At 38.5% G+C, this 13,551-nt stretch overlaps 1 protein-coding gene across 1 annotated transcript in view; it reads right to left on the minus strand.

Annotated features, from left to right (window-relative positions):
• Positions 1-3,580: 3,580 nt before the first annotated feature.
• The window catches only part of DBX2 (developing brain homeobox 2), a 20,844-nt gene continuing 10,873 nt past the window's right edge, over positions 3,581-13,551 (minus strand). The window contains exons 2-4 of the mRNA XM_057366159.1: positions 12,426-12,521; positions 7,755-7,942; positions 3,581-5,361 (exon numbers count right to left, since the gene is read on the minus strand). Of these exons, the coding sequence (XP_057222142.1) occupies positions 5,038-5,361; positions 7,755-7,942; positions 12,426-12,521 (608 nt within the window). The 3' untranslated portion in view covers positions 3,581-5,037. The remainder of the gene's footprint in view (positions 5,362-7,754; positions 7,943-12,425; positions 12,522-13,551) is intronic.

Consider the following 13,551-nt stretch of genomic DNA (forward strand, 5'->3'; position numbering starts at 1 on the left):
AAACAATCTGTTTCCATTGAATTTTCTTGTCAACCAAATAAATTTAAGAATKAAAAATATCTCCATTGTCCTTCAGACCTTATTCCATGAAACACTACAGGATAATCTCAGAATATCAACATTTTAGTACAGTCCAATTATTTTTTTCAATTATTAGAACTGACTTTTACACATTAGAGATTTCCTAATCATAATGTTTCCATTTTTTTCAGAATGATGAAGGATAGGACAGAGACACTCCCAGTGACTGAAAATTCATGTTGTTCCTTTTGTAATGTGCTAAATGGTTTTGACAGTGTATCTTGAATTTAAGCTGAATCTTGTATGTGCTGATATTTGCATGGTAGAAGAAGTGGCTAATGCCACTCATGGTTTTGCTCTTATCTAAAACCACGATAGCAAAACAGAAGCAAACTGAAAGAGTCTTCTTTGTACAATATATATGTATGTTCAGCTACCTCCTAGTACATTCTAATATTTGCCTGTAATTAAAAATTACTTGGAAAAACCGACAGAGTCCTCAAGGGTTGGATGCTTATAAAAAGTGGTATTGCTGCGTGCTTGAGCAAGCACTGGTATTGCTGCGTGCTTGAGCAAGCAACATAGAGATGTTACCTTCCACCATGCCCATCTTCATTGCTCAGAATTACAACCCATATAAAAACAAGGAATTGCCCTTTTCTGGCCATGAATTTTAGTGTAAGTCTGCATGGGGAGCAGATCTCAGATCCAGGTTTAACCACCCCAGTATATCTTATATGCAGCAGTCATGAGGTACATAGCTTAGAAGCATGGTTATTTAAAGACTTCCACAGTCCATGGAAATTTTGTCCACTGTGAACCTTTACACRCAGGGGCTTTTTGGTCTCCCCTTGGTTCAAAGCCTCAAGCTAATTGGACCCTAATTCCTCTCTGGTCCTTTCTTAAGGCACTGGATATGTAGCAAATATCATGAAATTGCTTTGTCTTTCCTTGTAGTAGGTGAAAATCAGTAACAGTCTAGTTGGTAGAGGGTGCTGAAGCATATGAATGTACTTAATTTATGTCAGTCTTTTGACTGCAGAACATACAGTCATCAGAAGAGCTGTGTGGCTAAAGTGATGGCAACTGGTATTTAAAACCCAGTACTAGTAAATCACAGCAGACAAAACAAATCCGATGTGTTACTGCAGCTCAGGAGTGACATTTGACCATTGTACTACTGTTCTGACACATAGGTTAGTAATGCAGTTTTGTGCCTTAAAGAAGCCCTGTTCTCCTTAGCAGATCTTAATAACAATTTCCTCTTTGGCAAAGGATCAATAACAAGATARCTTTCAGAAAATCATTTCATACTGTAAATCAGTAAAACCGAAGTTTAAGTGCTGACACAGCTGTGGTCAGCAAATCCAGCTTTTAACAATGTTATATGAGATCCATGGAGGAGCTAGCTGGCCTCACATTCAGAATATCACAGTCATTCACATGCAGTAAAACATGACTGTGGCTGTACCTGATACAGACTGCAAAAACCTGCATCATGATACATTTAAAAGTCCAAGAGCCAGGCCTAGAAGGAAATCCGCACCCTCTTCTTAGKTATCAGGGAAGCTCCTCTTCTGAATTTTAACCACAATACTCTCAAGACTCGCATTCAGACCCACCTGGAGGATGAGAAAAGCCTTTCCTGTTCCTGAGGCTGCCGAGTTGGATGTGAGATCCCTGTGTCAGTAGAACAGCCTGAGAGCATGGAAGTCTGCASCTCGGTTTACAAAGCGAGTACTGAGTCTCAGCCCTTTCTCCCTTTCCTTGTTGTATTCTGTATTACATTAGCATTGATAAGTTGCCAGAACAGAGAGGTGCCCAGTGAGTATAAGTGTCTGCTTTGTTTGTGGCCTCTAAAGAGATGAGTTTTTTAACTGYGGTTTGCAATTTGAGGTACCCAAACTGCCCCCAGTCCCAGGAWCCCAATAAATGTCATTCATAATACTCCACAGCCTGTAACTAGTCTCAAAATGCTACATATAGAAAATATCTCAGATACTCTAGAACCATGGTGCAAGATCATTCACCAGGTCACATCTTTGAAGTCCAAGTAGCATGCTGCTGGATTTAACCTAGGTGTCACTAGTACCTATCATGTCTCTCCCTGATACCAGCTGCACTCTACATCTTTTACCTCTGTGCTGTGTCTGTTACAAAGCAGTTCAAGTATCTGCTGGGCATTTTGCAYACTTGTGCTCTCTTTGTTCTTTCTAAAACTAGTATGCATACATTATTTGAATAAACCAAACAGTACTTCATCCTTCAYGAAGAAAAACTGGCACTGTAAATTTATTCTTGTATTTGTACTGGGTTCTATTCCTCATTTACCAAGTTTTCACAGCATGGCCCAAAGTGAAAAGGCYGTCTCCTTTAAATAGCACAAAATGAGAGGAACCAAGGTTGTATGTGTCATGGGCCTACATCCTAATTGAATCAGATTATTTTAGATATWACTCAAGATACTTCTGGGGTTTTAAAGAAAGCTTGATCAGCATTTTCAGGTAAAGAATGTTTTATCTGGCATATTGAAACTTAATTCTAAGTGTGGAAGAATACTGATAGGTGTTAAGAGATTTGGAGGACCTTGAACTGGTTTAACAGGCTACAGTGAAAACAGAACTTKTTGAATTTAAAACACCTGTAATATTACAACTGTGAAACCAATTCTGCATGAGATTTGCTTGATCTTTGCCTCCCTGAGACAGCCTTCAGACGTATTCTGTTCAGCACATYAACTCACAGTTTTGACAGTTCACATTTTGCGCTTGCAACACCATCAAATGAAAGAATTTCCCAGGGAGCACTCTCAGTTGCAGCTCCCCTCTCCAAAAGTGTTGCTTCTAACACTGATGCTTCATTGACTTGCAGTAAAAGAACATATGCAGCTGGGAAGACTCCCTTTCCATTAAAGGTGAGAATTAAAAAAACCCCATCACCCCCATCATACAGATTTCCTCCAAAATAGGAAGCACTGATGAATCTATGTATACACATATACCACCACTTGATGATTTGATGCTAATTTGGAAATACCTGCAATGTCATTTCACAATTATGTGGGCTATTAACCCCTGCTGGTCTTTCAAGCAGTAGCTGGCCAAACAGGGAAGGACTCTGACTTCAACAGCAAATTCATCCCCATGTGTACACAATCTGTCTGTCCCCGTGAAGATTGTAGGCCAAATCTGAGTTGGTTCTGGGATTTCCATTTCAAAACAGGAATAAACTCCTCATATTACTCAACAGTATTTAACACGTGTTCAAGGGCTTTCTGAGGGTAGGTAGTCAGGCAGTTTACACTTATGAAGGTCTGTAAATACAGGAAGATATAACTCCTTAATTTTTCTGTAATTTCTTTTTTGCTTTAAATCAAGCATAGGAAATAACATGCAAGGAATGCCACATAATGCAAAACTAGGACTGCATAGCTGGCCACTGAAAAGGTAGGACGTGCACAAGGCAAGATACAAAACTCACCTGATCAGGCATAAATTTTATGATACAAGCATCATCATTGCAATCTCAAGTTTTTAAGCTGCAAATATATCACCTCCCAGATAACACAATGTAACAAGCAGAATAGCAGATCCTCTRTTATAAGGTAAAACACTAAATAACAATTTACTCCACAACAACTGTATGGCTTTTTCAAAGATGTACAATACAGTTCAAAAGATTTGGAGATCAAGCCAAGTATAATCAGAAACATTCAAGGCCTGTATGATGAGAAGAGCTGGACTAGATTAGCRTAATCTTATGCCTATAAAATATATGAATGCCAGAAAGCAAATAGTCCCTATAAAACCATAATGTTCTCCAAAAGGTTTTGCCTGTAAAATAAAATATCTTTAGCCTTTCTTCTTAACAAAGGCATCCATAAATGTACAAAAAAGAAAACCAATATTATGCTCCCATTTTAAGCTATAAAGATTTGCAAATAAGACAAAGAAAGATACACTTAAATTCACAGACTGAGCTCTTTAAATTTGATTAAGCAAGTAAATAATTTTAAGTAGCTTTAATAATATAATTTGAGACTACTTGTATTACACAGAATACTGTCCTGCCTTTGATACAGTCCCATGCCTTTGATACAGTCCCATGTGTCCTTACTGGCACCAGCTTAAAAAGGACTAAGTCAGGAATAAGACTACTATGCTATGCCCATCTCCATATGTACTTTTCTGAAATGGCTGCAGTAGCAATTATTCCAGTTATGGGTCTGTTGCGAAATGCATTTTGGTTACAGTTCTGCATACTGTCATTGTAGTTTTGAAATACRAAAGATTCCACATGCAGCCCAACAAAAGACACTGAAATTCGGAGTTAAGAATGCTGAAAGATTCATCCATGGGAGAAAAGACAAGTGAGTGAACTGTATTTCCGCATTCATACCCTCATCAAAGTTACTTAAACATGGAATATTTGATAGAGTATGTTGGTTGCCCTTTAATATTGCATACTTTACCACAGCTATCAGCTGATCTGGGATCATACTATTTAAGGCTAATCGAATACTGACATAGATGGGGACAGACACAGAAAACAAACCAAAAACGCTTATGTGTTATTCCATGAATTTCAAAAAGAACCCAAAACCACTGTATTGAATAAACAGAGTGCTTCTTACCCTCTGCATAAAAAAAGGAATTTGTCTGACTACAGACAGATATAAGATCAAAGTGATTCTCTATTAGTGTGTTTTTAATGAGCATCACACCACGCAGATGTGATAAATCAGAGCACAAATTCAGCTTCATGGTCTTCACTTAATTTTACTTTCCATCAGTTCCTATTTTACTTTTAAGGTCAGTACAAGACTGGAAAAGACACAAGAAAAGACTGAGAATTGAAGAATACTTCTTAAGTCATTAGCTGTTTGCAATTTTAATGGTGTTAGATTTTAGCATATTTTTGAAGCACAAACTAGTTAGCTTTACAATCAAATATTGTTAATTTTAAAAGACTGCTCATCTGAAGCCTGCGYTCTCCCACTCCATTTACAAACTGCCCCTACTCCCTTGCACTTGATGATGCCTTGTTTGCATTGTCTTGGTCAGGATACAAATACAGTGGGCTCTGTGATGAATTTGCTCTAGGAGGTGGTTGGGTACTGGTCAGTCTTTCCGAATTTCCTGGAGAAGTCTCTCTCCACCTTGGACTTGCCTGCTTTTCAGACACTTCCCACACAGACGGGCATGGGGAGGTAAAATTCATGGTGGATCGTGAGAGGTAGTTCTCCTGAAGACCTTCTTCTTGGAGGCACCTGTTAGAAAGCACTTCCTTTTCTTTGGAGTTTCGCCATTTCATCCTTCGATTCTGAAACCAAATTTTCACCTGTTTGCAAGTCAATGAGAGTTCATTATCACTGTTTGCTTTAAACAACTTTGCCCTAACAAGTGTTTTTCCTTTCCATCCTCTTAAGTTTCACGTTCCTTCCTTATTTGTTGTTACAGAAGAGATCCAGTGAAGCCAGCTGACTGACACTGTCTGAGGATTTTCCCATCATTATTTACTACACGTGAACCAAATATTCTCCTTGACTTTTACCACCAACAACAAGTGATTATTTGGCATAGACTGGAAAATGGACAGCCCAGTAGCTAGGGATAGAAGAGTTTCTTATACCAATATCCTTCTAGACAGAAAATAATTCCCAGAGAAAATTAACATCATCATTAATAAAACTAAGTGATATTACTGGTGGTATAAAAGCTTCAATTAAACAGAGGCTGTAAGAAGCATGACTGTCCCTTTGACAAACAGCTAAAATTAGCTTGGCCATATAGCTTCAAAAAGTGGATTGTGATACAGGACATGGGATTGAGGATTTAAACACATTTTGTCTGTCTGACTACAGCTTCCCAGGAGTTACTAAGAATCCATGGGAYTTGGAGATAAAACCAACTTTTCAAAAACGTTGAATTTCAACTCTTAAACACAAGCATTCAAAGGCATTTATGAAATGCTGGGGAAAGCTTGGGGGAATATACACCCAGGAACTGGTTTGATATAAAAAGAAACGTGAGGGTGATCAATCAAATTATTCACATTGTGTTCTATTTTCCCTTAAACATTTGCATTTAGATCTAGTTTTCAGATACTTGATAGAAAGACAAAAGGGCTATGCTTTCAAAGGTTTGGGTATCACTGGTTTTATGACAGGTACTGTTATTCCAGTGCCTCTGGTCAAAAAATGGAAGAGGTAACCTTCACAGCAGCTGCTCTTCCTTTCATGAGGAGAATAAACAAGGAGACAAATATATCTTGTATATCCCTATCATGAAATCATATTCTTGTAGTAGTAGTTGTCATTTATTGTTACATTATTTTTACACACTCCAAGCTCTCTTGAACAACATGAGCACAGAAAACAGACCCAAGGAAATAACCAATATTAGGAATTTGACATTTTGTTAATTTCTTAGGCAGCACACTGGGGAGTGCAATTACACATTTCCATCGAAATAGTTTGCCTGCAGAGATTACAGTTCTGTGCATCAACTGAGAAACACCACATTGCTTGTTTTTGTTTATAGTTGCAGTGCTTGCAATGGTGTCAAGAGTGATCGAGTTGCAAGGAACCACCACAGACCACCAGATCTAAACTCCTAACACAGTTCAAACTGCAAAGTTAGATCAAAGTTAGATCAAAAGCCTTTTCAGATTCAGAAAATCTCCAAGATAAATATGACGAGAGCTCCCATCACCATTCCCAGGCTTTTCTGTACCACGGACAGCTTCTGCCACACACACCTTAAATACCCTCACTCCTGCTGCATGCAAAGAAACAAAATTGTAGTGTCACTCTCTTAGTTTTTCAGGGGCAATCCAGAGGGCTGCTCTGATCTGCTCCAACACCTTCAGAATCCCATGGTAGTCAGCAACTACCATGYTCATTTTCTGCTGTTACATGCCCTCACAAACTTTTTTTTTCCAGTTTCTTTCAGGTTTTGTGCTCTTCAAGCCAGGTACTTTTCCTTTGTTTTTATATGAAGATAGGTGAGGCCCCAAGATTACAGATGGGGCTACTGCCAATCAGCACCACTACCAATGTAGCTGTTCAGTCAGAATAACTCACTGGAGGCAGTAGCCCCTCAGCTGCTAAAATCCTGCAGTAGACCAACTCAGACTCACGTGAAAAATCACATGAAATGTGAATTTAAAGTAAAGCGGGAGTATTTTAGAAGTCCACCCTGCAAAGTTTTTCTTCCTATGGCATCTCTCAGCTCTGAAAATCTCTTTCCTTGTGCAGTTAAATGTCCTTCCATATGAATGGTTGCCTGTCTCTCGGGGAAAAATACTTCCACAGGAAGTGTTGTTGACTGCCTTCTCCCTGGCTGTTCATGTGTGAGCACAAAGGATTGTCAGCACAATGCAGGAAGGATCTATGCTGTTTTTTCCTGCCTAGATGACTGTTTTTCGAGYAGTGGGATAGAGCATAGTTCCCTATCCCAAAGCTTCCAAGGGGGCTCAAACAGAAGAAAAAAATGGGAGATGGAAATGAAATGTAGAGGTCATGTTTCTTCATGTGAAAATGGAGCAATCAACTTTTGAATGTATACACACAGGAATAAACCAGGAAACTGTTCAAGTATTCCCTGGTTTAAACTGTCATTGATTTACTGAGGTCTTTGCATGGGAAAGAGCTCAGGGCTGCCCCCTGTATTGTGCAATTTTCCTCCTTCAAAACCATTTTAAATATTTTTCCCCAAAAAGACATTCCTTACCTGAGACTCCTTTAGACCCAGGTTAAGGGCCAGTTTCTTCCTGTCTGTTTTACTGATATACTTCTGCTTCTGAAACATTTTCTCCAAAGCTTTCCTCTGGTCTTCAGAAAAGACAGCTCTTCTTAATATGCCTCTCCGGGATTTGGAGTTAGACTCCTGGGTCAGAAGAGGCAGCACACTTTCCTCCCCTAGTGGAAATAGATGAGAGTTTCCCATGTCAAGCACATATCAGAGAAATATTACGTGCTGTTCATTATAATGCTTGCAGACTCTTGTTCCACTTTTGATTTATTGGTGTTGTGTGTTGTAATGCTTCAGTCATGTTCATTAAGGATTAAATCCTCACTTGGATCTACAGGTGTTGTCAGTAGTCAAGAGTCTCCCCTTGATGTAGTACAAAGTAAATCAGATGAGTTCATAAAGGAATATGAAGACARACCCCATGCTACTACAAAATTCAAATACAGCCAGGGAGAAACTTTACTTTTCTTTGCCTGTCATCACCTTTGAGTACACTGCAGCAAGTTTTCCTATGAGTTTACTTACTCCTTATGTGGAATGCAAAACCAGATAAAAGCAGTCTGTACTACTGATTCAAAGAAACTAAGTAGGCTTTCCTCGATTTTTTTTTGTTTAATAGTGAAAGGCTTTCAGAGTGAACTATTTCTCAGAAAATCCCTGATCATTCATTTAGTCWTTCTGAAAACTGCAGCAATTTCTTTATTAGAGGATTTGGGGAGTACTTGGAATTACTCCTTTCAGCCTGGTTTCTAATCCTTTGACATCTCATAGCAAGTCCTGGGAGGGCAGTTTTCAATGAATCCAATCACATCCCTTTGATGCATGCCTAGAGGGAGCCCTACCCTGGAAAACAGCCTCAAAGCTGGGRGACAGAGCTGCAGTGGAGAAGCAGAAGTGTTCACACAGAGCACAGAAACACCAAGGTAAATCTCTCATGCTCCTCACACCAAATAAAACCTAAAGCTATAGGGCTCCCTCTCCTCTAGAAGGACATGGCATATGACAACCAYACATCGTGAGGCTTCATGCCAGCTTCCTCAAATACTCAGGGAGCAGAGGCCACTTGAATAGGGCCCATCATAAGCACAGCATGTGATAATTGGGGCAGATGAARGCAGGCCAGGAAACAGCTGCACTTCAGTTCAGAAACCTGTGTCATGGCTAAACAGCCACTGACACCTACAATCTTTCTGCACAAATGGCAATTCAGAAGTTGCCCTCCTGTCGTCCATGTTCTCATGTCCATGGGCAGAAATTGCCCTTCTGGCTTATAGTTACAGCAGCTGCAAAGGTGTGTTGCAGCTCAATTCCACCAAGAATCTGATCATTTTTACATTGAAGCCAATGGAAAATTCCCCCTGAAAAGCAGATTCTTCAATACTGAATATTTTTTTGGGAAAAAGTCTATCTATTCTAGTCAGCTGTAATGGGGTGGGGGAAACTAAATACATTCATTCAACTGATATAGTGCTCTTGGAAATATTAATGAAATCCAGATGCAGCTTTCACAAACTGTTCCTTGGGGCTACACGACATTTCAACTTCTGTATATTATACATATATACACATGGGTATATGTATCTTTAAACATGCACAGAAAAACAAACACGCATATACTGAGGATATTGTAGTATAATGATGAGAAACCGAAGTGTATATGTGTATGTCATGCAAAGTTGACTAAATATTTCTGTAGTCATTTGTTACTGGTTTGATATTACATAMCCTACCCCTGCATCTTGCTTCCAGCTCTGACCAGTAGAGTATCGGAAGCTGAGCAAGTGTACAATGATTATTCCCTAAAATAACACTGCCTCTGTGAAACAGAGAGATGATTGCATTCTGTCAGTTCTTTTGTTAAACTTTTCTACATGTCAGGAAATCAAGATCTTTATACTTGTCTCTCATAACAGCCTGCAGCAAAAAATAATTATTATGATTTACAGTATTACAGTATAAATAATCCTTAATTTATATGGATGTATTTCAATCTTCAAAATTATATCAAAGACCAGATACAAAAATCATACCCTGGTTAATGTCCTGATATTTATTACACTGTGATACACAGTCAGACTTCATCCAAATCAAAATAAACAATCTGCGGAACAAAAGTCAAAATGCCACAATGGAGGTTTCCACAAAGGGCAAGCCAAGCTGGTATTTCTCTGGGAGTGCAGAGCCCCTTCATAACTCCAACTGCATGCTCCAATCATGCCCCAAAACTGCAGGCAAGCTGGGGCCTTCCTTCTCAAGCATGTTTTTGCTCTTTCTGGCTCAAACTTAGTGAATTTAGGTATCTTTTTCCAGGTAGCCTCTGAGTAGTTTCTGCTGAATTGTCAGCCATTCTGAGGTTTACTGGAAGGTACAGAATGGCAGCAGAAGAACTGGTACGTCCTCTCATCCCCACTGCAATGAGAGACACCAGCAAGGGAAGAGGCGTTAACAGGGCTGGTCCTTGCCTCCCAGCCTCCATTCCACAATGGAGTTGTCAGCCAAGGACAGAGGACGGCCAGATTATGTGACCCCTTAAAATTTGTCTTGCCTGGCTGGTTGTTAACAGTCAATCAGCAAGGAAACAACCTCCTGCTGAAGMCTCAAGGCACCAATTAATTCCTGTTCAGGCAGTATGCAGGGTACAGCTTAACACCTGTTTTAGACTAACTTAATAGTGAAGCATCTACACACTCTAAGGTAACATATGTGATGGATTTTAAAAGATTGACTAAATAAAATTTAATCATGAGCAGAATTCTCAGAAGCATTAGCAAACAGCCACTGTCCCCAAAATTCTAAAACCTACCCCCATCAGAGTAACCTCGACAATTTCTTTAAAAATAAGCCATATTCTAAAATGCACTCCAACTGTACACAAAAACTAAATTTCAATTTGTGGATTATGGATTTTTCAGTACAGCAGGATAGGCAGTCACTTCAACAATTCCAGCAAAATTATATATGTCAGTCTGCAGCTTGTCACTTTAAACGTCCATTAAAAGGTTTAGTGTTCTGCTGACATAAACGTGACCAACTATTTCCTATGTTGCTGGTTTGATTTTTGTTTTTCTTTAGGTTTTTTTAAGTCTTTCCTTTGYATCCTAATATATAGTGATAAATGTCTTCTTAATCTATGGAACAATCTTCTTTTGCCTTCATGGCAGAGACCACCTTGAAGGAGCAAGTAAAAGCTTTAGTCATGGTTTCCATTTTTTCATTAGAGTTCAATACATTCTAGTTAAATGGACAATTAATAGGTCACTTCCAAAATAGTAGTGTATCAGTCCTGGTTAATAAACAATCCCCACAGTTGATAATAGGCCTATGTATTCAGCAAGTCCCTGTATACACTCAGCTCATCCACTAAATCCCTTTTCAGGTAGACAGGGTTATATGGGAAGATGAGCTAGAATGAGTCTATAAAAGTCAGTTTCATTCACTGCTTTATTTTTCAGTCAAGTGCTTTAAATGGTGTCCAGAAAATCTCTTGGAATGTGAGACAGGAGAAAAGACTGGCACATAGAGTATTGCTTTATGGCCATACAAAAGGGCAACTGACCCTTGCCCAGGCCTTTTCAATGTGAAATGGTTCCTAAAGTTCATCTGCACAGTGAAAAATTGTGGTGAGGTCGCGTGTGGATGAGTAAAGTGAAAGTGGTGATTGGTCATGGTGCTGTCAGCCATTGTGGGAGAGCCTAGGCCATGTAAAACGCTCTGTGGGAAAGTGTCAGCCCCCTAAAGAGATGCTCAGAAACTTGCAGCTCATTAAACTGCCAGCATTTGCTGCCTCACTTGTCAAGAATCATTCAACTTAGCAACTGCCCTTCTGAAACATTCATAAAAAGCATGCACTTAGTCAGGAGTGGCTTGAATGCAACTGAGATAAAAACATATATGCAAGAGCATGTATAAGCTTCAATTTTCRCTTGGATTTGACACGTGATTTGTGCTTTTTTCTGTTTTGAAGAAAAAGGAAATACTCCTTCTGTTTGCATTCCTGACCCATAAACACATAAAACCATGACCCCATTCTTACACTATGGGATGCAATCTTCCCAATCAAGGTTAAATATAGTTTTGGATTAAATGGAAATATGTTCCAGTTCTTATTCCTGAACAGCTAGTGTATATTGGTCAAAATTCACTTCAACCAACTTCYTCAATTTTTTACAACATTATTAAAAAAGAGAAACAAATTAAACATGTGCACACATTTGACTGCTGCAAAAAGAATGATTGTTGCATTTGAATAATGCTAAGGCTTCCTGAATCATAATTTACCCCTAGCAAACATTAAAATGCAGCACACATATTACRATCCTTCAGCTCTTTTCTTATTTGCAAATGTTTATTGACACTGATTTTTAAAAGAGTTACTGATTTTAAAGAACTGTTTCTAGCAAACTGAAAACAAGGCACTTTCGTAGGTTAGCTCTGTCTGGGTGTCTCAATGCCATTAGAAACCTCTCACAATTGCTCAGTGTACTTAAGTTTGATAAATCTTTGGAAACCCTCTGAATAGGATTGCTGTGATTTTACTAAGGAATTAGCTGCTGCCATTGCATCACCAATTAGTTTTCCAGAACACATTAAATCCTGCTGCTTTGGTTTACAGAATAACTCAAGCATTACTGATGAAGCATAAAAACTTACGCGGAAAAGCAGTGGGGGATGCAGGGTGCTGACAGGACCCACCGCAGCATGTTGAGTAGAATGGCGGGGCTCGGAGAAAAAAGTGTTTGGAAAGAGCTGCAAAGAAAGCATAGATCTAATTGATTATCCATTGAGCTTAGGTGATATTCATAACAACAGTCCTCCAAAAAGTCTGTGTGTAAAGTCCTGTCCCACAAGTTCTTTTTCCTTTTTGCAAGAYGGTGATACTTTTAAGATAAACAATGACAAACTAAGTAATTGCTCTTTAATTTACCAAGGTTATTTTAAACATGTAGCTTAGCTATAATATGCAAAATTCTCCCTATATTTCTAAGAATGGAGCTCTGCAGACTAGATATTTGCTTCTGCAACTGCTATAATCCTGGGGGTTTTCCTAAATATTGACATGGGACAAATTGTTTCAATAACATGTTTTTGAAATAAGTATAATGAATCTGAAAAAGTTATTTAAAACAACTCTAGTAAGCATGACATCCTAGAAAAAAAATCAGCTTGTACTCCAATGCTGTTAATAGTACTCAAGCTAATAATGTCTTCAACAAGAAACCTTTATGATTAATTTCATAAAATGCCATGAGATGAAACAGCTGAACTCTACAGGCACAAACTACAGGGCCTGATTCTGTTATCCTGACTGTCAGCTTAGTTTTTCTGTAAAAGAGCTCTAAATTTAAATAAACCACTTGCTGAAGGCTCTGCTTAATGCAACAAAAAATCTGCAAAATCAGCTCACAGGTAATATTTGGTAAAAATTTCAATGGAATTTTTTTAATCAAAACGTCTCTTATACCTTCTTTAGTGCTTCTAAATMATGAAAAGGTGTTCAATAGACACTTAAATAGATATTTATCCCTTAATTCTTTTCTATATGGCTCATGGCTTTTCTGTTAATTACCTTTCAATTTCTGCTTGTACTAGTCAACTATGAAACCTGGAGTATTTTTTTGTTTTGAAAAAAGATACATCATGCTTGCTAGAACTGTACACTTGTAAAATGTGATCAGCATCAAAACATCTATTTCACTTTTTCCTTTTGATTTAGGGAGAAAATAAGTGGCTCTAGAGTCTCTACTGTAGTTGCCCAAATCTCCAGAAAAAAATAAGC

This window comes from Malurus melanocephalus, unplaced genomic scaffold (genome assembly GCF_030028575.1).
Source record: "Malurus melanocephalus ecotype Western Australia unplaced genomic scaffold, MMel_1.1 scaffold_60, whole genome shotgun sequence".
In the NCBI taxonomy this organism is placed as follows: domain Eukaryota; kingdom Metazoa; phylum Chordata; class Aves; order Passeriformes; family Maluridae; genus Malurus; species Malurus melanocephalus.